General features: G+C 47.5%; 1 protein-coding gene across 1 annotated transcript; it reads right to left on the bottom strand.

Annotated features, from left to right (window-relative positions):
* Window positions 1–9,870: 9,870 nt before the first annotated feature.
* Window positions 9,871–16,617, bottom strand: LOC142907496 (uncharacterized). The gene is made up of 2 exons (XM_076057077.1): window positions 16,372–16,617; window positions 9,871–13,194 (listed from the first exon to the last, which is right to left on the bottom strand). The coding sequence occupies exons 1-2, from the start codon at window positions 16,556–16,558 to the stop codon at window positions 12,539–12,541; spliced, it is 843 nt and encodes a 280-aa protein (XP_075913192.1). The 5' UTR covers window positions 16,559–16,617; the 3' UTR covers window positions 9,871–12,538.
* Between the last annotated feature and the right edge of the window lie 7,015 nt (window positions 16,618–23,632).

The raw sequence follows: 23,632 nt of genomic DNA, 5'->3' as shown, positions 1-23,632 counted from the left end.
GTGATTGACCCGGGGACTATTAGCAAGTGACACGTATGGACTAATGGTTACTCTAAATGACGATGTTGACGATGGTTATAACGTGCTACAAATATGCAAAACGCACATCGCATTAGCTCTGACAAATAGCGGACTTTTTTAAAGTTATCGTTTACAATGGTTAATTTGTATATCATGCCAAGTGAGTAATTTGCGTGTGGACCCTGACAGCGGCACTCAATGTCCAACTCTTGCGAATGCTCTCAGGGGATCTTTACCGTGCGCTGCGTTCACTCACTCAGCCCCAATCTCCCTGTCGTGAACTCACCACTCACCCACTCACTCACCTCACCCTTCAACTCACTCACCCTCCTCACCTATTAATTCTCCTCATTAACTCACTCACCCTGCAATCCCCCCCCCCCTCCATCACCCGGCACTCACCGCCTGTCCGTGACCACCACTCCCGTGCCTACAACCACAAACACCACCACCACCTCTCCCGTGCCTACAACCACAAACACCACCACCACCTCTCCCGTGCCTACAACCACAAACACCACCACCACCTCTCCCGTGCCTACAACCACAAACACCACCACCACCTCTCCCGTGCCTACAACCACAAACACCACCACCACCTCTCCCGTGCCTACAACCACAAACACCACCACCACCTCTCCCGTGCCTACAACCACAAACACCACCACCACCTCTCCCGTGCCTACAACCACAAACACCACCACCACCTCCTGCTGCTGCTGCTGTCGCGGTCTCCGCGTGGCGCCGCGGGCCCAGGGGGAGGCCTCGCGGCCCAAGAGCGGCGCCACGGCTCCCCCCCTCCTGCTCCTGGCCCCTCCCCCTCGTCCCTCCTGGCCCCTCCCCCTCGTCCCTCCTGGCCCCTCCCCCTCGTTCCAACTGGCCCCTCCCCCTCGTCCCTGCTGGCCCCTCCCCCTAGTCCCTCCTCCTCCCGCTCGCGACGTAGAGTGATCTCGCCCCCCCACCGCCCATCGCGTCGCCTCTCGCGTGATTGGCTCGCTTCGCGTCACGTGGGGAAGGCGGAAGAGGAGTATGGGGGAGGAGCTGCGCTGTTAGGGGCGGGGCCGTGGAGTCACGTGGTTGGCAATGATTGACAATAAGTGGGCAGGGATGACTGTTACGTCAAAGTGTACGTCACATCCGGTAATTACGTTAATATAAATAACGCTCCTTCGTCACGTGTCTCACACTTGCTTCTGTCCCGCGTGCCGTCAACACTAGCTGAGCATGGCGCTGCTGATCGTTGGCGTTCTGCTCTTGGCCCTGCTTGGGATGGGGATCTTCATTTATCTTCGTTTTACGCTTTCCATCTCAGACTTTCACCGCGAGACCACGACGCTGCAAAGGGAGATGATGGGCCAGCAGAATGTGGAGCTCTGTCAGAAGAACAAGACGCCCCATCTGAAGCTACAGCAGCAGCAGGAGGAGTTGATGGATAACCGAGAGACTCTCCAGAGAGAGAACAGGGGCCTGGTTCAACAGCTTAAAGAGCACCAGTTGGAGCTGGAGTCCACGAGAGTGCCTTGCTGCGAGCGTGCGTCTCTCCGTGCGGATTTTCTCCGAGACTGCAATGCAGCACAGCGGCAAATGTCGCTGCGCTGTAAAAAGGAAGGTCTCCGTAGGTCGCTGCGCATCCACCTGAGGGAGTTGAACTTCCTGAATCCACAGAGAGGGCAGAAGCAGTTTAGGCTGCGCGGGAAGCTGGCGCGTCACGAGGAAAAGTGGCACGGCGAAGAGAAGATGCGCAAAGAGTGCCGGCATCTCAGTAGACAGCTGAAAGAGCTGAAATGCGCCAGGTCTCAAATTTATAAAGATGCCACCACCACCAACGCCACTGCCACCGCCGCTGCCACAGCTGCCACCACCGCCACCAAGCTCAAGAAATGAAGAGATGTATTAATTGGGTCCGAAAATGGCTGAAACGCAAGTCGACCATTTAAAAACATTGGGGCAATTTTGAAAATGACACCGCCCCAATTAAAACATTATTCACAAAGACAAACGTTCCCCGTATAGAATCAAGAGACTATTGGGGCAAGTGCTATTAGCAAGGAGCAGCACCTAAGAAGGCCTCCACAATACAATCACAAACACAAAGGTCCCCCATGTAGCCTCAACACACTGTTGGGGAAAGTTGTACAATATATATTTATCTATGTTTAACTTATTTTGCATCACATGTAGTCAACAATACCAATGGGAGGTGTTGTTAATGAATAGTACAACTTTTGGATTCCATTACAGAGAATCGTTAGTAAGTCGAACAGTTCATAAGTCTGAATAAAATAGTGTACTGTATTTAAATTCACATACTGGAAGTGTTGTAAAATGTATTACGGTTTAACAAAAAATTGGAAGCATTGTTAAAGTCATAACACGGAATATTATACATTTGCAAATAATACTGTAATAAATACTGTATGGTAAACAAAAAATTAAGTTACGTAAATAGAAAAAAATATGTTTTTTTGTCACTTACCTTGAGTCTGGATGTGGGCCCGTTTGTCGAGAGGGGGCATAATGAGTCCCCATAACGGCACACGGGGGGGTTGGGGGTGAACGCCCGCAAGCACACACACACACAACAGCGGCAGTCATCCCCCGAATAGCCTAACCAGAATATTGGGGCAAGTGCTGTTAGTCAGCAGCGCCTATGAAGGCTGGAATGTCGCACGAGGGGGTGCGTGGACAGCACCACGCCCGGCTGCCTTTGTCTCCCCAGTGGTGATATTTACACACCACACCAGGCACTTATTTGAGGCTGAGTTGATCGACGGAAAGCCCAGCAACCATTAATATAATCGTTAAAGGTGTTGGTCGTGAGTGGGAATCGAACTGGGATCGGTGGGATGGTAGACAGTGTTCACCATTGCACTATCTCTCTCCACACACACACTCACAGGGGTATATGCGTCCGTGCACACACGCACAACAAAAAGACAATAATCGCCGTTTGCCCCTAAGTGGCAGTAACATCACCACAGCGCTTGTGCGGTGCTTGGTGCATTTTGAGGTCACTTGAAGTGTCGAAGGCTTGCTGGCAGGAAGTCATGAATAGACACAGGTACCATGGGTTGACTTAAGGTGATGACGGGCAGATGCCAAAGCCGTGCTCCCCACTGTGCCAACTTTCAGTGTTTCAGTCGTATAACGCTCTGCTCATTGTTATGAGTGTCGCTCCGCTGCACTACGCTATTGCTGGAGGGCAACTGCCTCCACCTCCCCAGTAGAGTCTTTGATGAACCTCCTCCACATAGGCCTATCGCGACACTGCTGCTACCAGTCATCAGCAAGTTCAATCAGCTCCACATCCTTCTGTACCACATCAGTCCATCTCTTCTTGAGCCCATGCCGCGCCTGTTTAGCATGATCTATCTGCCCAAATTGAAGCTGCTTGGGGATGCGGTGACAGTGCATATAGACTTCATGACCCAGCCAATGGAGCCTGACTTGTCGGAAGGGCCCGCTGATGAGCCTTTGTCCAGATATTTCAGGATATTTTGGCCTCCTCACACAGTCCAGTCTGGTTAAACCCTGGATAGATCGTAGGCAGGCTAGACCGAATGTTTCAAACCATTGCAGATAATCCTATAGAGAGAAATAAGGGAAGGCATAACTGTGGTCCAGAAGACATGAAGGTTTGTATGGAGTAACAGATCAGGTAGCTTCCATACAATGTTACGCAGCTGATGAAAATATAATGCCGCTCGAATGAATCGAAGTGAGACCTCGGCTCCCAAAACAGAGTTGGTCATCAGCACACTGCCCAAGTATGGAAATATCTCCACTGTCTCCACAACTCCCTCAAAATACATGGGGAATTGAGGGAGGGGAACATTTTGATGATGTAAATACCCAGGGAGGTGATTTGTTTTGGTGGGGCTTATGGTAACGGCCCATATTTTAGTAGCATGTTCCGTGTTTAGATGGAGTGTCTCCAACTCCTCCTTAGAGTGGGCAGTAATCACCAGATCATCCGCATTCATAATATGGTTTAACAATAGAGAGCCATACCATGACCGGACTCGTGCATCGATCAGCCTCCCATTATATCTATACCAGATATAAATTCTCCTGGTACATCCATGGAAATCGTCTCATTACTAAGTAGTCAAAGAAATATGTTAAGTCGTGTTGGGGCCAGAGGACATCCATGTCGCACATTACTCACATATTCTATCATCCCTTAACTCCATTATATCGATTTCCCATGAGACACAGCAGTTGTTTTTCTATTGTTTATATATGCTTTTCATTACAGTAACTCTGTGTTTTTATTTAGCTTTTGTTATTTTGGTGATCCAGGTCTCTCTTGCAAATGAGAATCATCCTAGTCTCTTTAGTTTTCGCCTGTTTTAACTAAATAAATTACTACTTACTCACTCCATTATGAACTCACCCACTTCCCTTACTTTATGACTCACATAAATACGTCCTCTCCTTCCTCACGAGTCATATATTGACCTGATAACCCAGGCAATCACCTGATCATTCACTGTGCCAACATCACTCATGCACTATTTCACAATCTCACCAATGACCTACTCATCCCATCACTCACTACCTTACTCACCATCCGCTTTCCTCATTGACCCACTGGTAAAATGGAAATATGCAGTCTAACACTCACGTGTTTAAAGAAGCTCCTTCGCAGGTTAGATTTTCTAGATGATTTATTTGACGATAACGTATTTACAACGCAAAAGTACGACTCACATGAACCTTCCCTCGTACAGTACCCTGCACCTGTTTCCACCCATCAACACTGACACCACTATAACCTTTGCCATCTAAGAGAAAGGAAGTAGAAGACAGTTGAGTCTGCTGGAAGAATGTACCAGGGAAAACTGCTGGAAGCTGCCAGGGCGAGGCTGAGTAGGTAGAAAAGGGGGAGCGAGGCCCACAATTGGGGCGCTAGCTCGGAGAATGAAGGACGACTGCAGGTGGCTGACATCGGGGCTGACTGTTGGATATCTACATGGTGGAAACCATTAAGAAAGACTGTTCGAGATGAATGTAGTGGAAAACACTGGGGCTGCAGATAGCCATACCCTTGTGAAGCGTGTGAGTTGCACTCTCTTCTCAAAAATGGAACCTGCAAAGAAGCTTCTGGTTGCAGTGGTGGGATACAGTCTACAAGTTCAAGAAGGAAGACCCGCCGAAGAGCTCCTGCAGAGGACGAGTCATCAACCCTAAGCGCTCCGGGTTTTTGAGACTCGGCAAATGGCGGGAGTGAGAGCCGGACCCCGTTGGCAGTTCCCGATGGAAGTGGATGCTCCACCAAAGACCCAAGAACCAGCATCGCCGAACAAAGAAAATTGGCGGCAGCTGTTGGACAGGTTGGACCACCTTACCTCAGTGGTGGATCGACTGATAATTTCGATGATGAAGAAAAGAGAAAAGGAAGGAACAGGTAGTGCACGGCTTAAGCCAGATCCATCTCCACCATGGACCGCAATGGCGAGGAGAAAGCGCCATAGGGCAGCAGCCATCGCTTCCCCCCGTCGAGCAGCAGGCGGGAACCAATCAAATGACTCAACCAAAACTAGAAGCTGTTCAACAGACCTTAACCACCATGCAGAAAAATACGGGAGGCGATTGGATTGCATTCATCAAAAGATTTGAAGCAGCTGTCAGAGTCAGCCGATTGATTGACGACTAAGTGCTACGATTGCTGCCTACGGTGTTGGATGACAGAGCACTATTGGCCTTCTTTATGATCCCGGAAAATCAACCTGCCACAACCCAACACGGTTGTCAAGGGATGGCCGATGTTTTCTGTCCTGCGTCCAGCACAAGGCAGCAATGTTCGGCCTGGAGAAGAGGAGAGAGCGAGCCACTGATGGCTTATAGAAGTACCTTGCAAGCGGTTGCAGATGTGGCATTTTCAACGATGGACATGACGACCTGAAACGTGCTAGTGGTGGAGCGGCTACAAACTCTTCTCTATCAAAGTGGCATTACATTGCCGATTGTGCCAGAGAGGGAGCAAACTTCAATGTAGTTTGCTAAATGCCTCTGGGCACACACAGATCCCAGGGCACCATGTGAAGTAGCAGCCCATGTGACAAGGGTGATGGAGAATGGAGGAGCAGGAGGACCAACGGAGCCAACAGGGACAGCAACAACAGGGACCGCCGCAATACCCAGCATGGAGGGTGATCTGCAGGCGACCTTGGAAGAGATGGCTGTTGCCATCTAGGGGTTCAACGATTCAAGGTGTCAACTACAGCATCAGCGACCATGGCACAACCACGGAGGAATCCAGGACCATGCGGTGATATACTGCTACCACTGCGGGAGGCCGGGCCACATCGCGAGAGGTTGCCGAGGGGAAGTCATCCCGAGACAACCAAGAAACACCCAGGCGTGTCGCCTGTACACCCAGCCAGATCACACGTGCACCTCATTTCCAAAACCCTCATCACCAACATCACTAGCACACCACTCGATCACATCGACCTGGAGTGAAACAACAGGGAAAATTGGGCCAACATCTCGGGCTAAGTGGAAAAAGTTAGTGAGATCGGTCGTAGCAGCAGCGACAGGAGCAGCATGGTGTAAACCGACCCTCCCTGACTCGCCGAGACAGGTGATGTCAATAAACAGCAACGATAGAAAATGATGTATCACCCGCAGATCATGATCTTGGGCTGATAAGGACCGAATGAATCCGATTGCAAAAATAGGATGAAATTCTAGTCATTGGCTGCACAGGCAGCTGAATGTGCTCAAACTGGTCAAAAGGGGGAGCCATTCATCCCATGGCGAGGACTCCTGATGAGGTCGGACATGAAGATGCAGCGTTGTTGCCTTTTGGTGCAAAAACCCTTGCAAAAACAGTTGCTACTAGAAGTGCACGCCAAACAACAAATGCACTTGGGCCACCGAAACACATTGCTCACACTGCAGGCTCGATATTTTTGGCCAGTGATGTCAAAAGATGTACGCGAGCGGGTAATCATTGTCAGGAGTGTGCAAAAAGGAAACCTGCTCCCCATCCTATACAGCCTCCACTGCAGTCGATCGCAGTGGTGAGGGTAAACGAACTAGTAACGTTGGATATCCTGGGTGCATTTCCTAAAACAGCAAGGATAAAAAATATTTGCTCGAGGGGATAGAGTATTGCACACACTGGCTCGTTGCATGGCCAATACATGACCAAACGGCTGCAATAATAGCAGAAGCCTTTCTCCATGGCTATGTATTGGACAAGGGCCCCACTGAGAAACGTCTAACAGGCCAGGGTCAGAATTTTTCTACTAATCTGTTGCGAGAGGTTTGTAATATCGTGGGTACTAAGAAAATTCGAACGCCACCGTACCACCTGCAGTGTGATGGACAAGTAGATAGGCTTAACCGCACGCTGTCCGCAATGTTGTGCCATGTTGTAAATGGTGATCAGATGGACTGAGACTTGCACATCCCAGGGGTCCTAGGGGCATATTGTAGAGTGCCACATTCATCGGCCGGTCTCTTCCCCTTCTTTTTGATGTATGGGAGAGACCCTGAGCCACCTATTGAGGACCAATTGGTGGCTTTCCCTGCTAAAGTTGTGTCGTCGCCAACCTCCCTCAGACTGCCACTAAAAAAGCTCTGTGAAGCTCGTGAAGCCGCGATAGCAGAGTCAGGCAGATCGCAAATAGCAAACAAACGGTTGCGGAAAAGAACGGAGACGCCTGTACCCTTTGAACAGGTTGATCGGGCCTGGTTACACTGTCCTGAGGTCCGGGTTAGAAAATCCGCCAAACTACACCATCCTTTGCAAAGCCCAGTGGAATTGTTAAAATCCTCTGCCCGCAAAGTGTTCGCATCCAAATGGGACGCCAGAGATGGGTGGTTAATCCGAGTCGGCCTAAACCATATAGAGAACTGACGTCACAAGGGATCGTTCAGGCTCAAAAAGGCCGTGTCCAGGGGCGTCGTGACGAATGCCATGGAGGGGAGCATCCTCCTCACAGAAATACTGCCCCCGCACTCTCCTCTCAGGATCGACCGGAATGAAGATGGCCACGATGAGGGAGGCCGACGGACTAATTTCGAGAGGTGCCGAGAAGGAGTGTCACCGGGTCGAATGTGCTGCTCGACCACACCTACAGTACATATTGATGGCTTGTTGTAAATGTAGGGCTAATGATGTTGCGTATTGTTTGCCTAAGAATGTACACCTTCAATAGGGCAGCCCACGTAAGAGTTTGGTGATGATACTGAATGGTCAAGTTGGGTTGTAATGTCTTCCCCCCCTTGATTCAAGCGGCTATGTTAAGCATTAACCCAGAGGTTAAATGTTTTGTACTCCATGCCCACATCATTGAATCCCGTGTGCGATCCCATTGATGTCCACATAGAGTTCCCTATTACTGGTAGGAACGAAGTTGTAAACTGAGTGTACCAGCCTGCAATAGATGAGTGTACCAGCTTGCAATAGATTAATGCGTCCGTCCGTCCGTCCCCTTTCAATACTTTAACGAAGTGAAATCTCGTGCTATTGGGGTGTAAAAATAAAATTGCGCAAAAGTCCAATGTTCCTACCAGCCCACCCTGCAGGGACCTGTTAAATTAGAGTTTTAGCCGGGACAGATATTTTTATGGGCAGAAGAGGGTGATGTAGGGTACTGTACATGGCAAAAGTTATAGTGGTGTCAGTGGAGATGGGTGGAAACAGGTGCATGGTACCGTACGAGGGAAGGTTCGAGGTACAAGACGGTAAAGTCTGCTAGAATAATCTTAAATTAAAGCTTTCATGAATGCAGGGATTCATACTCTTTGGTGGAGGCGATAGCACAGAGTGGTGTACCTTCTTTATGATTCTGATATTTCCATCCTACCTGCCTATATCAGCTGTTATTTCCAACTCTTTGTGTCTCTCTCTATGCCTCTCTCTTAGATCTCTCATGCTCACATGTCCTTTGGATTGCACTCTCATGCCTTTGGATTCCACCACTCTTCGATATTACTTTAACATGCTAATCTCTCACATTAACATAGCCACTTTGATGCCCTCTACGAGGAGGCCGCTCTCCGTTCTTACATTTACATGCTAATTTCTCACATTAACATCACTGGCCCCGCCCACTTATTTATGGCCCTTTGGCTACACCCATTTCAAACTCTTTTAAACATTCTGCCTCAACAGCAGATCATGCTTTGCCATCTCATGACGGACGCTTGTGTTGCACCCGAAACGTCGTGATTTATTTTATTTTATACCTACGTGACTTTACCGAAAGAACCAAAGAGTATGGAAGATACCAAGTCAGCTTCATCCCAATGGTGGTGTTTAGGCGAAAGTTTATCTATGAGTATATATAGGCTGGCTAACAGGTATGAAGTTACTCCTTTTGTGGTAATATACAACAAAAACAATAATAAATGTATAACCATTGTCATGGGTGAAGTCTTCCCATACTGGATCAGTCATGGAGATTGTTTCACCATACGCCATCATGCTTCTCAACGTGGGTTGATAACGAAAAGGCTCATGGCCAGTTTGTTTGATGTTAACTATAACCGAGAATCAAACTCGTGGCCTGATTCATAGTGCAATGCACAAACCATTGTGCCACCGTTCCACTCGTATGTACAAGTTAACAGGGAAATTAAAAACTATGCCATGTTTTTTGTTTACTGTCAATAAAATGAGAAAATAACATTGCCACGTTGGTCAAGTTTTAGGTATAATGCAGACAAGGGTTTTGGTAGTTGGACGATTTCAGAATGGGTTGAAGGTGACAATCCTAATCAAATGCCATTTTCAAGATCGTGTGCATAGGTCTGTTGTAGACAAAAACAACAGCCTGCTGATAAAGCATGTCCTGCATTCTTACTTGTGTAAAGAAGCTCCTTCGCAGGTTTAATTTTCTAGATTATTTATTCCCGACGATAACATATTTACAAGGTGAGAGTACGACTCATACGTTGCACAAGGCTATGACTATCTGCAGTCCCGGTGGTTTCTAATAGAGTAGATTAATCTCGAACAGTCTTTCTTGATGGTTTCCACCATGTTGATTTCCAACAGTCGGCCCCGATGTCGTCCACCTGCAGTTGTTCTTCAGTCCCCAAGGCATCACCCCATTTGTGGGCCACGCTCCCCCTTATATACCCGCACGGCCACGCCCTGGTAACTTCCAGCAGTTTTCCCCGGTAGATTCTCTCAGCAGACTCTATTGTCTTCTACTTCACTTCTCTTGGATGGCAAAGTTTATAGTGGGGGCAGTGGAGATGGGTTGAAACAGGTACAGGTTACTGTACGGGGGAAGGTTCGTGTGAGTCGTACTCTTGCGTTGTAAATACGTTATCTTGAAATAAATCATCTATCAAATGGAACCTGCAAAGGAGCTTCTTTACACATGTGAGTGTAAGCCTGAGTACAATCTCACGTGTTGTTGCTGTCGAGTATTTTAATTTTACCAGTGGGTCAATGAGGGAAGGGGATGGTGATTAATGTAGTGAAAGAATGGGTGGGTCATTCTTGAGAGCATGAAAAAGTGCGTGAGTGAGGTTGACACAGTGAATGATCGGGTGATTGTGTGATCAGGTAAATATATGACTCATGAGGAGAGAGAGGGAGTATTTACGTGAGTCATAGATTTAAGGTAGTGGGTGAGTTCATAATGGAGTGAGTGAGTACCAGTTTATTGAGTTGAGCAAGGCGAGAACTAAAGCGACCATGATGAGTCTCATTTGCAAGAGAGACCTGGATCACCCAAATTACCAAAGCTAAATAAAACACAGAGTTACAGTAATTAAAGCAAATATACTATTTTCTTCTTTCGATAAAGCATATATAAACAATATAAAGACAACTGCTGTTTCATGGGAAATCGACGTAATGGAGCTAAGGGATGATAGAATGTGTGAGTAATGTGCGACATGGATGTCCTCTGGCCCCTACACGACTGAACATTTTCTTTGACTACGTTGTTTGAGACGATTTCCATGGATGTACCAGTAGAATTTATCTGGTATAGATATAATGGGAGGCTGATCGATGCCTGAGCCGGTCATGGTATGGCTCTCTATTGTTAAACCATATTATGAATGCGGATGATCTGGTGATTACTGCCCACTCTGAGGAGAAGTTGGAGACACTACAGCTAAACATGAAGCATGCTACTAAAATATGGGCCGTTACCATCAGCCCCACGAAAACAAATCACCTCCCTGGATATTTGACATCATAAAAATGCTCCCTTCCTCAATTCCTCATGTATTTGGGGCACCTGAGGAGAGAGTGGAGTGGGCAGTGTGCTGATGATCAACTCCGTTTTGGGAGCCGAGGTCTCATTTAAAATAATTCGAGCAGCATTATATTTTCATCAGCTGCTCAACACAGTGTGGAAGCTACCTGGCATGTCACTCCATAAAAATCTCCATGTCTTCTCGGCCACAGTTATACTCTCCTTTATCTCTCTCGAAAGGAACATTAAGGTTAGCTTGCCCACGATCTATTCAGGGTTTAACCAGACTGGACTTTGTAAGCTCACAGATTCCTAGAATATCTGGACAAATGCCCATCTGTGGGCTCCTCCAGCAAGCGAGGCTGCGTTGTGTCATGCAGTCCGTATGCAGTCACGGCATCCCCAAGCAGCTTCAATTTGGCTGGATAGATGGTGCTAAATGGGCGTGGTACAGAATAGAGAAGAGATGGACTGATGTGGTGCAGAAGGATGTGGAGCTGATTGGACTTATTGATGACTGGTATCAGCAGTGTCATGATCGGCTTCTGTGGAGGAGGTTCATGAAAGGTGCTGCTGGGGAAGTGGAGGCAGTTGCCCTCCAGCAACAGCATAGGGCAAAGGAGCGAGGCTCAAAACAACGAGCAGAGCGCCAAACAACTGACACAAATAAAGTTGGCACAGTGGGGAGCACGGCTGTTGCATCTGCCCATCATCTTCCTAAGTCAATCCATGGCACCTGCGTCTATTACATGACCTCCTGCCAGCCAGCCTTCGACACTTCACGTGGCCTCAAAATGCACCGAGCATGGCACAAGTGCTGTGGTGATGTCACCGCCACTTAGGGGTGAACGACGGTTGTTGCGTTGTTGTTGTGCGTGTGTGCACGGACGCATGCACGCCTGTGAGTCTCGTGTATGGAGAGATAAAGAGAGGCAGCCGGGCAGGGTGCTGGCCATTCACCCCGTGTGCCATTCAGAGCTTCATAGGCGCTTGCCCCAACATTCTGGTAAGGCTATACAGCGGATGATTGTCGCTGTTGTGTGTGTGTATGGACGTTCACCCCCCTCCCACCGCCCCCGTGTGTGCAGGGACTCATTACGCCCCCTCCCGACAAGCAGACCGGCATCCGGACTAAAGGTAAGTGACAATAACAGATTTTTTTTCCATTTAAGTAACTTTATGTTTTGCTCACAATACAGTATTTATTAGAGTGTTGCATGCAAATGTACGATATTTTGTCTTATATATGACTTTGTTGATGTTCTATGGGGTATGTTTGTCTTTCTGAGTAATGTTTTAATTAGGGTGGTGTCATTTTCACAATTTTCCCAATATTTTTAAATGGCCGACTTGCGCTTCAGCAATTTTCGGAACCAATGGCTAAATCTCTTCATCTTCTTGGGCTTGGTGGTGGTGGCAGAAGTGGTGGTGGAAACGGTTGCGGTGGTGGAAGCTGTGGCAGCGGCGGTGGAAGTGGCGTCGGTGGTGGTGGCATCATTGTACATTTGAGACACGGTCCATATTAGCTCTTTCAGCTGGCTACGGAGATGCAGGTTCTCTTCTTGCAGCCTCTTTTCCCCATGCCACATGTCCTCGTGACGCACCAGCTTCCCGCGCAGCCTAAACTGTTCCTGCCCTCTCTGCGGATTCAGGAAGTTCAACTTCCTCAGGTGGGCGTGCAGCGACCTCCGGAGATCTTCGTTTTCACAGCGCAGCGACATTTGCCGCTGTGCTGCATTGCAGTCTCGGAGAAAATCCGCATGCAGAGACTTGCTCTCCCTGCAAGGCACTCTCGTGGGCTCCAGCTCCAACTGGTGCTCTTTAAGCTGTTGAACCAGGCTCCTGATCTCTCTCTGGAGAGTCTCTCGGTTCTCCATGAACTCCTCCAGCTGATGCTGTAGCTCCAGACGGAGCATCTTGCTCTTCTGACAGAGCTCCACATTCTGCAGGCCCATCCTCTCCGTAGACAGCGTCGTGGTCTCATGGTCAAAGTCTGAAATGGAAAGCGTAAAAAGAAGATATATGAAGATCCCCATCCCAAGCATGGCCAAGACCAGAACGCCAACGATCAGCAGCACCATGCTCAGTTCGAGTTGACGGCACGCGGGACAGAAGCAAGTGTGAGACACGTCACGAAGGGGCGTGTTATTTATCGTGACGTCATTACCGGATGTGACGTACACTATGACGTAACAGCCATCTCTGCCCACTTATTGTCAATCATTGCCCACCACGTGACTCCACGGCCCTGCCCCTAACCACACAGCTCCTCCCCCATACTCTTCTTCCGCCTTCCCCACGTGACGCGAGCCAATCACGCGAGAGGCGGCGCGCGGTCGGCCCCGCGTCCGCTTCCCGCCATTCTTGCAATGGGCGGCGGGGCCGCTCAGGGTGGGGCGCGGGGGGCGGGGGCGAGTTCACTCCACGTCGCGAGTCGGGAGGAGGGACGAGGGGGAGGGGCCAGGAGGGACGAGGGGGAGGGGCCAGGAGGGACGAGGGGGAGGGGCCAGGAGCGGGAGGGGGGGGGAGATGAGAGCTGCGAAAGTTTGGGGTACCACTACTTGAAAAATATACTGTACCACAGAAATTAGTTTATGTTTAGTTCGATTTAGAACATCTTTCCAATGGTTGCTTAATTTGAAACCAACTTCTCGGTTGAAATTGTGTCTGTGTTTGTAGATCTGAATTGCCTCGTGAACAAATCTCTGATAAAAACCCGTGGGTTTGCAAAGAACCTTGGTATCGGAGAAAATTATATCGTGATCACCCACATGGTTGTAACAGTGATCAGCAAAGAATTCGTTTTGCTGTGTTTCAAATCTGATTTGTGCTCGCGAATTCGGTCAGAGACATGTCGCTTTGTCTCCCCGATATAGCTATCACCGCAGGTACAACTCAATTTGTAAACCCCGGGGTACTGTAAGTCAGGAATGCCATCCTTCACGGATGGGATCAGATCACGAATTTTGTGTACTGTATTGAACCGGACCTGGATCTTGTGTTTGTTTAGAATTTTTGAAATCTTTTTAGTAACGCCTGCTATATATGGTAGTGTGATGGTTTTGGCCGGAGTATCAAGTGGTTGTTTCTGTATGGAGGGAGAAACAGCTTGGCAGATGGTACGGTCAGAGTAACCATTCCTTTTGAGGGCCAGGTGCACATGTTTTAATTCACTGGTCAGGTGGTGTTGGTCCGAAATGCAATGAGCCCTATGGTATGAAGTTTTGATGAGAGAATTCTTTTGGGCTGGGTGGTGGTGGGAATCAGGTTTCAAGTAGGAATCTGTGTGGGTGGGTTTCCTGTAGACAGAATGCCCCAATGAGCCATCAGGTCTCCTCTCAAACAGAACATCTAAGAATGGTAGCTTAAATTTCGATTTAAAGTTTTCGTGACTGCAAGGATTCATCTTCTTTGGTTCTTTCGGTAAAGTCACGTAGAATGAGAATAAAATAATAAATTGATAAAATAAAATAACACAATAATATTCTCACGACGTTTCGGCCACAACACAAGCGGCCTTCATCAGGTGAAGGGGACGAGACTGTCTGGAGGACAGCGCTGGAGTGAGAAAGCCACGCTGAGATCACGACCTTTAAGCTGTGTGAGAAGAAACAAAGCGCCTGACAAAGGAATTAGCATTTAATTTAGCATTGAAATGGCTGAGTGATTAGCTTGTGACTGGTCACAGAAAAGGCTATATTAAAGTTAAAGCATACACATCTGCAAAGGCACCCCTTGACAAAGGAATTAGCATAGAATTTAGCATTGAAATAGCTAAGTTAAAGTATACACATCCGCAGAGGCACTCCTTGACAAAGGAATTAGCATAGAATTTAGCATTGAAATAGCTGAATGATTAGCTTGTAACTGGTCACAGAAATAGCTATGTTAAAGTCAGAGCATATACATTCACCGAGGCACCTAGTACAAATCAAACAGGAGAATTTAGCATTGAACTAGGCGAATTTAGCATTGAAATAACTGAGTGATTAGCTTGTGACTGGTCACAGAAATGGCTGTTGAAGTTAAGGCCTACACATCTGAGCTATTCACTGTAACTGGGTATACAATACAATATATAATGAATACTATATCATGAACCAAAAAAAATACTAAAATATAAATTACCTCAATGTTATCAATAAACTCTATATTCTCCAATCAGCTAAGCTACCAACAATAAGTCGTTATATATCACAATGCTATATGGCGAAAAATGGGTGGATTCTTACCCTCAACTTTAGCAACACGGATAGCTTAACCGTGGTTAATGGTATGGTTTACAACATGGAGTATAACAGCGCCTCGCAGCTGTCTCTCTCCCCCTCCTCTGTTCCGACCATCGATGAACTCGTCCGTCTGAACGGGACCCGTAGCTATCCGTGGTGCTAAAGTTGAGGGTAAGAATCCACCCATTTTTCGCCATATAGCATTGTGATATATAACGACTTATTGTTGGTAGCTTAGCTGATTGGAGAATATAGAGTTTATTGAAAACATTGAGGTAATTTAAATTTTTGTATTTTTTATTGGTTCAGTATATAGTATTCATTATATATTGTATTGTATACCCAGTTACTGTGATTAGCTCAGATGTGTAGGCCTTAACTTCAACATAGCCATTTCTGTGACCAGTCACAAGCTAATCACTCAGTTATTTCAATGCTAAATTCGCCTAGTTATTTCAATGCTACATTCTCTTGTTTGATTTGTACTAGGTGCCTCGGTGAATGTATATGCTCTGACTTTAACATAGCTATTTCTGTGACCAGTTACAAGCTAATCACTCAGCTATTTCAATGCTAAATTCTATGCTAATTCCTTTGTCAAGGGGTGCCTTTGCGGATGTGTATGCTTTAACTGTAACATAGCCTTTTCTGTGACCAGTCACAAGCTAATCACTCAGCCATTTCAATGCTAAATTATGTTAATTCCTTTGTCAAGGCGCTTTGTTTCTTCTCACATAGCTTAAAGATCGCGATCTCAGCGTGGCTTTCTCACTCCAGCGCTGTCCTCCAGACAGTCTCGTCCCCTTCACCTGATGAAGGCCGCTTGTATTGTGGCCGAAACGTCGTGAGAATATTATTGTGTTATTTTATTTTATCAATTTATTATTTTATTCTCATTCTACGTGACTTTACCGAAAGAACCAAAGAAAATGGTAGCTTACCATCTTTCTCCACTTCCATGGTCTTGTTCTTCTGACAGAGCTCCACATTCTGCAGGCCCATCCTCTCCGTTTGCAGCGTCGTGGTCTCGCGGTAAAAGTATGAGATGGAAAGCTTAAAACGAAGATAAATGAAGATCTCCATCCCAAGCATGGCCAACAGCGGAACGCCAACGGTCAACAGCGCCATGCTGAGCTCGTGTTGACGGCACGCGGGACGGAAGGAAGTGTGAGGCACGTCACGAAGGGGCGTGTCCTATATCACCGGATGTGACGTACAGCCATCCCTGCCCACCTATTGGCAATCATTGCCCACCACGTGACTCCACGGCCCCGCCCCTTACCGCGCAGCTCCTCCCCCATACTCTTCTTCCGCCTTCCCCACGTGACGCGAAGCGAGCCAATCACGCGAGAGGCGGCGCGCGGTAGGCCCCGCGACCGCTTCCCGCCATTCTTGCAATGGGCAGCGGGGCCGCGCAGGGGGGGGGGCGGTGGGGGCGGGGGGGGCGGGGCTGAGTTCACTCCACGTCGCGAACGGGAGGAGGATTGACGAGGGGGAGGGGCCAGGAGAGACGAGGGGGAGGGGCCAGGAGGGACGAGGGGGAGGGGCCAGGAGCGGGAGGGGGGGGAGCCGTGGCGCCGCTCTTGGGCCGCGAGGCCTCCCCCTGGACCCGCGGCGCCACGCGGAGACCGCGACAGCAGCAGCAGGAGGTGGTGGTGGTGGTGTTTGTGGTTGTAGGCACGGGAGAGGTGGTGGTGGTGTTTGTGGTTGTAGGCACGGGAGAGGTGGTGGTGGTGTTTGTGGTTGTAGGCACGGGAGAGGTGGTGGTGGTGTTTGTGGTTGTAGGCACGGGAGAGGTGGTGGTGGTGTTTGTGTTTGTAGGCACGGGAGAGGTGGTGGTGGTGTTTGTGGTTGTAGGCACGGGAGAGGTGGTGGTGGTGTTTGTGGTTGTAGGCACGGGAGAGGTGGTCACGGACAGGCGGTGAATGCCGGGTGATGGAGGGGGGGGGATTGCAGGGTGAGTGAGTTAATGAGGAGAATTAATAGGTGAGGAGGGTGAGTGAGTTGAAGGGTGAGGTGAGTGAGTGGGTGAGTGGTGAGTTCACGACAGGGAGATTGGGGCTGAGTGAGTGAACGCAGCGCACGGTAAAGATCCCCTGAGAGCATTCGCAAGAGTTGGACATTGAGTGCCGCTGTCAGGGTCCACACGCAAATTACTCACTTGGCATGATATACAAATTAACCATTGTAAACGATAACTTTAAAAAAGTCCGCTATTTGTCAGAGCTAATGCGATGTGCGTTTTGCATATTTGTAGCACGTTATAACCATCGTCAACATCGTCATTTAGAGTAACCATTAGTCCATACGTGTCACTTGCTAATAGTCCCCGGGTCAATCACAACTTTGCCGTGCGTGCAGGCTTTGTCTCTGGCTGCTCGCTAGGGCTGCGATGCCTTTCCATGCCACAAGATGACGTTCATTGCTCCTTCCACACCGCGACAATATTTACTGCAGTGTTCTATAACGCGGCAGTTGCGTTGCTGAATAACACCGCGTTGTGTAAACTCCCTCGTTACAATGACTAATACAGGGTAAAGCACAGTCCGTGATAACAGCGTGAGATGCGTGTGCCGGCTGAACAAAGACTGAGGCGCGTGGGGAGCATCAGGAAGCATCCAGCAGCATCCCAATGCCTCGTGTGACGCTGTGCCCAGGCAGCCGTACAACCGCACATTCCTACTCGCGCGACGTGGTTCTGTTGACTCAATCGCGTTATATCCACTTAGCATCCGTGTTATAAAACGTGTTCCCTAATACATCCATCGTGCTATATCCAAATGGCGTTATGAAAACACGCGTTGAGGCAGAACGAACTCTATAAACTATTTTTATTTTACCAGGTGAGACCCACTGAGCTATGTGGCTGTTTTCCAGAAGCGACCTGTCCACAAATGATAGATCAGCGAAATGGCTAATCACATAGAAATGTGTAGCACCAGCCACAAATACTCTAGACATGGGATCCCCTTTGACAGGGTCAGTGTCTACTTAGATTCACTCACTCCGCCTATTGTCATGCGGCGTGTGCAGCTGCGTCGTGACACTTGGTAGAGTGCTGTCTTTGAGGCAGAGAGCTTTACAACCGTGTGCAGTGGTTAATTTGCTTAACAGCTTTACACCGAACTCCTTGCTTGTGGTAAAACATGTTTGCGACTTTGCTGATCGAGAACTATGCAGATTTAGATTTATAGTAACATGTACTTAGTGTGAGATGAACTTCCAAACAATTTCCTTTGCTCAACATCTTGCAATTAATGTCTTTTAAAATGGTCAGCTTAAGTGATTCCGTGATGGTTATGTAACTTGGCCATTAAGATAATCTATGGAGCACAATTATTTCAGTATTATTTGTCATAAGTAAACTTTAAACTGAACCCATATGTGATATTATATTGCCTGATTATTTTATTTTTTTAATGTAGTCTACATGCTCTTCTGGGGATATTACCCCACATTTACCATTCATTGATGTTCCCTTTGATATTGGTAATTGGCATTGTCACACCATAGTAATTGATGGGCAATTATGTAATTCCCTTTGTGTCTATCTCTCTCTGCATCTGTCTGTGTGGGTGTCTCTCTCTGCCGGTGTGTTTTTCTCTATATGCGTCTCTCGTGTGTCTCTTTGTGTGTGCCTCTCTCTGTGTGTGGATGTCTCTCGGTGTCTGTGTCTCTCTTTCCTTTTCCACGATGTGGTGTTGTATTTACATGCAAATTCTACCTCTAGCTCCTTCCCACTTACCCTTGGGCTGAGCTTATCTCAAGCCAAAATAACTTCGTGTTTCAGCAGCTTTCTCGCTATATTTTTTCACCTGATGATGGTTGCTTGTGTTGCGATCGAAACGTCGTGATCTATTATTTTTTCTACCTACATGACTTTTCCGAAATAACCAAAGAGTATTGTGATTGTAATTTTGATTGTGATCGTTGTGGTGGAGGTGGTGATATTGATGGTGGTGTTAACGATAGCGGTGATTTTGGTGGTTGTAATGGTGGTATTAATGGTGGTAATGGTGGTTGACTATTACCCCTCCCGTGTCCTTACTTCCACCACAAGGTTTAAGAATCTGCCGGTGTTTGTGCTGTAGGTGGACGTCGGATATCTGTGCGGTCTGGAGCGGTGGACAATAGACTTCTGCAGCTCAACCAGGTGGACGCACTGGGCAGGGAGCAAGATGGTGGTGGCCTTAGAGACCCACTTACTCCCACAGAGAGCCATAGACTCACTCAGAGAGAGCACTCACACAGAGAGCCAACGTCTCACTGACACAGAGCCATAGACTCACTCACATGGAGACACATAGACTCACTCAAACAGAGAACCATTGATTAACCCACACAGAGAACCATAGAGTCACTCGCACAGACTCACACAGAGAGACATAGACTCACTCACGCAGAGGACTATATGCAGTACATCCTCGTCTTTTATGTAATGTGTTTCGCTTAGCGCACACCACACCCACTATAACTCGATTAGCACATGACGGACTGCTCTTATGAGTGGTGTGGGTGTTGGCAGCGTTGTTTTGTATTGCTGGGAGCTGATGCTGTACCGGTGCGCACTGTGTTACGTGGCGTGTCATCCTCTTCCTCAGCCTTTGTTCCAGCATCTGTGTGTAGTGTCATCTCACTCACTCCCTTATAGTTTTCACTCATCATATCTCCCTTTCATGTCCTTTGTATGTATATTGATGAATGTAACACAATTTTTTATTATTATTTGGCTGCTATAAATTTCCACGTCATAAGCTACTTCATTCATCTATCATTTGTCGCCAGTTCGCTTCTGAAATAGAAGCTAATAGCTTAGAGGGCTTTACTAGGTAAGATAAAAATAGTTTATTTTTATTTTTTTGTGATTTGCTTACCTTTTCTATACTTTTCACTTCGATTGTGTTTTTGCATCGTTTGTTCTTGTAACTTTCTGTACCACCCCAAATGGAAATCTGTGAAAAAGGGCTTTTTAGATTCCTCCAGTATAAATAAAGATTATAATATAGATCTTCTACATATACACAACCCATTTAAAATAAACATAGAAAACAGTGTACTGTACTCTCAATTAAAAATAATAATGAAAGTTATATTGTGCTAAAACGGAGCCTCCCCCTTTACCGTTTTTCCTTGTAGAAAAGTTTTCTGCTTGACGTAAAATAGCTTTAAGCAGCAATTTTCGACAACGCAACCCCCGCGTTAAGCAAGGATATGTTGTACTCACTTACACAGAGAGACATAGACTCAAACTTGATTTGGCACTTTCGTGACTGCAGGAATTACTCTTTGGTTATTTCGGTAAAGTCACGTAGACATAGACTCGCACAGAAAGCCATAAACTCACTCGAACAGAGAGACTTGGAGTCAATCACACAGAGCCATCGACTCATTCAAACACAGATGATGATAACAGATACCCATGAACTCACATTGTGACCCATGGACTCACACAGAGACCAGTAAACTTACCAGACCCGTAGACTCACAGAGACGCATAGACTTACAGAGAGGTATAGACTTACACAGAGACCCAAAGACTTACACAGAGACCCATAGACTGGTGAGCGAGATTTGAACTCGGATCACCATATTTGTAGCACAGCACATTCGCCGATACACTACCGTTCACCTTACACACTCACACACGCACTCACATGCTCACTCATTCACGCAACCAGACGCTCACTTACACATTCAATCAATCACTCAATCACTCACACATTCGCATTTTATTACATGTAGCAATATCTTCAGGAGCTAAATGTCAATTATTGAGGTCTGTTAAGATAAGCGAGTGTGTGGGTGTGTGGATGACATAGCAATAGTGGGTGAGTAGGTGAGTGAAGAGGTGAGCTCAGTAGCATGTTGCAGGTCTTCCCCAGGACAAGGCGGGTCATATTTAGGGTAACATGTTGATTGACTGGGTTGAGTGTTGTGTGTTTGTGAGCGAGTAGGTGAGCTCACTCGAATGTCGCAGGTCTCGCCCAGCGTTTTCCAATCAAAGATTAAACAGAAGAATGAGTGGTGGGATTTTTGTTATTGTTTTCAGGTGAGCAGCACCACCTTAACACAAATATCTGTATTACACCTTCATCCATGTAATAGCTGTGTCCGTCTTACACCTCCATTTTCTTAGAAGCCTCTGGATTTGACATAGGGTATCATTTCTGTGTGTGTGTGTCTGTGTGACCCAGTCCTGGACCTTCCCTCGGTCGACTCACCCTCTAAAGAGTACCTGGTGCAGTGTCTATAATAAACATCAGCAATTGGGAGAGACAAAGGTGGCCGCGTGCATGGTGTTGGCCACATCACATCCCCACAGCGGATTTTGGTGAACCATCAAACAAAGACGGTCGCTGCATCGCGCTTTCAGAAGAGCTTCTGCGGCCGTCTCGAACGCTCTTCCTTCTGATATCAGGAAGCCACTGGAGCTGTGCACTTTTACATCTTGATTGAAAACTAATTTCTTTAGAACTACTTTTTGTGCTGAGTTTGATGTCCTTCCCCTGCACCTCCGATTAGCACGGTTGGCTACGTTCCGTGCCAAAGAAGTTCAGCATACAAAATACATACCACCCCCTCGTGTGTTCCACAGCACAAGGATCCACAACTTGCCCTAACACGTCTATTGAGGCTACTTTGGTGACCTGTGTGGGTGCATAACTAATTCTCATTATTTAATGAAATGGCCTTCATCAACAAAGGACACGAGTCCATTGAGGGACGGGGACAGCGTGGGGCCCTTCGTGGAGCTGATTCTCACAACGGCGGAGGAAGAGTTGGAGGGATGCAGCAGAGGAGGGGGTGGCACCGCACGATGTTCATGCTGAGAGTGAACGTGGCACTAGGAGAGGCTCCGGAGTTGGGCCTCCTCAGGGCGACTGGCGATAGAGTGGAGAAGTCGAGGTGAGAGTGACTCGGGGAATGGGGGTGAGGTGAGTCGAGGGGTGACTCGGGGAGTGAGATTAGTGGAGGGGTGACTAGGGGAGTGGGCGTGCACCTGATTATGCAGGAATGTGAGTGGACTACCCATGCATTCATCATCATTTTCTGCATCATCACCAGTGGTAAATCCACCTTCTGTGGCCAGACCACCAAGATTATATGGCCTTCCAAATATACATAAAGATACACCCTTCGTCCCATCGTCTCCCCTATCAACTCCCCCACCTACAAACTGGCTCGTTTTCTATCTGATATCCTGCGTCCTTTTACTGGAAAAACCACCTCTGCAGTACTAAACTCTACTCACCTGGTATCGACAATCAAGGGTATTTCCCTATCCCCAGACGACCTGCTTGCCAGTTTTGATGTGGCTTCCTTATTCACCAAAGTTCCTGTACTTGACACCATCACAATCATTGAAGACTTGGTTCATCAAGGACTGTATACTGATGTACCACCCCTGGTGAGACACTGCTTAACCAACACATACTTCACCTGGAATGGAACTTTCTACAAACAAACTGAGGTCACCCCAATGGGCTCCCCCCTATCTCCGGTTGTAGCCAACGTGTTCATGGAAAAAATTGAAACTGACGCCATCCAGACTGCCACTCTACGCCCGACCTTATGGAAGAGGTACGTGGATGACACTTTTGTCATCTGCCCACATGGCCTACCTGCTCTAGGCCAATTCCTCGACCACATCAATTCCATACACCCAGCCATCAGATTTACCATGGAAGTCGAAAAAGAAGGCAAGCTACCCTTTTTGGATGTCCTAATTAAAAGGAGACCTGATGGTTCAATGAGCCACTGTCTACAGGAAACCTACCCATGCGGATGCTACCTTAAAACCGGATTCCCACCACCATCCATCCTAGAAGAACTCCCTCATCAAGACTCTATACCATAGAGCCCAATGCATTTCCGACCAGGAACACATTGCCAGTGAATTCAAGCACGTACACTAAGCTCTCAAGGGTAATGGTTACTCCGACTACACAATCCGCAAAGTCATCACTCCAGTCATGAAGAAGGATCTGCTTGAGGAGCCATTCAAAACCATCACCTTACCTTACATTGCGGGGGTCACAAAAAAGATCTCCAAAATCCTGAATAAAAACAAGATCCAGGTCCGATTCAACACAGTACATAAAATCCGTGATCTGGTTCCTTCTGTAAAAGATGCGATTCCAGACATACAGTACCCGGGTGTTTACAAACTAAGTTGCCTCTCAGTTTAACACGTAGGCTTTC

Source organism: Petromyzon marinus, chromosome 79, assembly GCF_048934315.1.
Source record: "Petromyzon marinus isolate PM22_M1 ecotype Great Lakes invasive population chromosome 79, UKy_Petmar_22M1.pri1.0, whole genome shotgun sequence".
NCBI classification, from domain to species: domain Eukaryota; kingdom Metazoa; phylum Chordata; class Hyperoartia; order Petromyzontiformes; family Petromyzontidae; genus Petromyzon; species Petromyzon marinus.
This window is presented reverse-complemented; position numbering and strand designations above follow the sequence as displayed.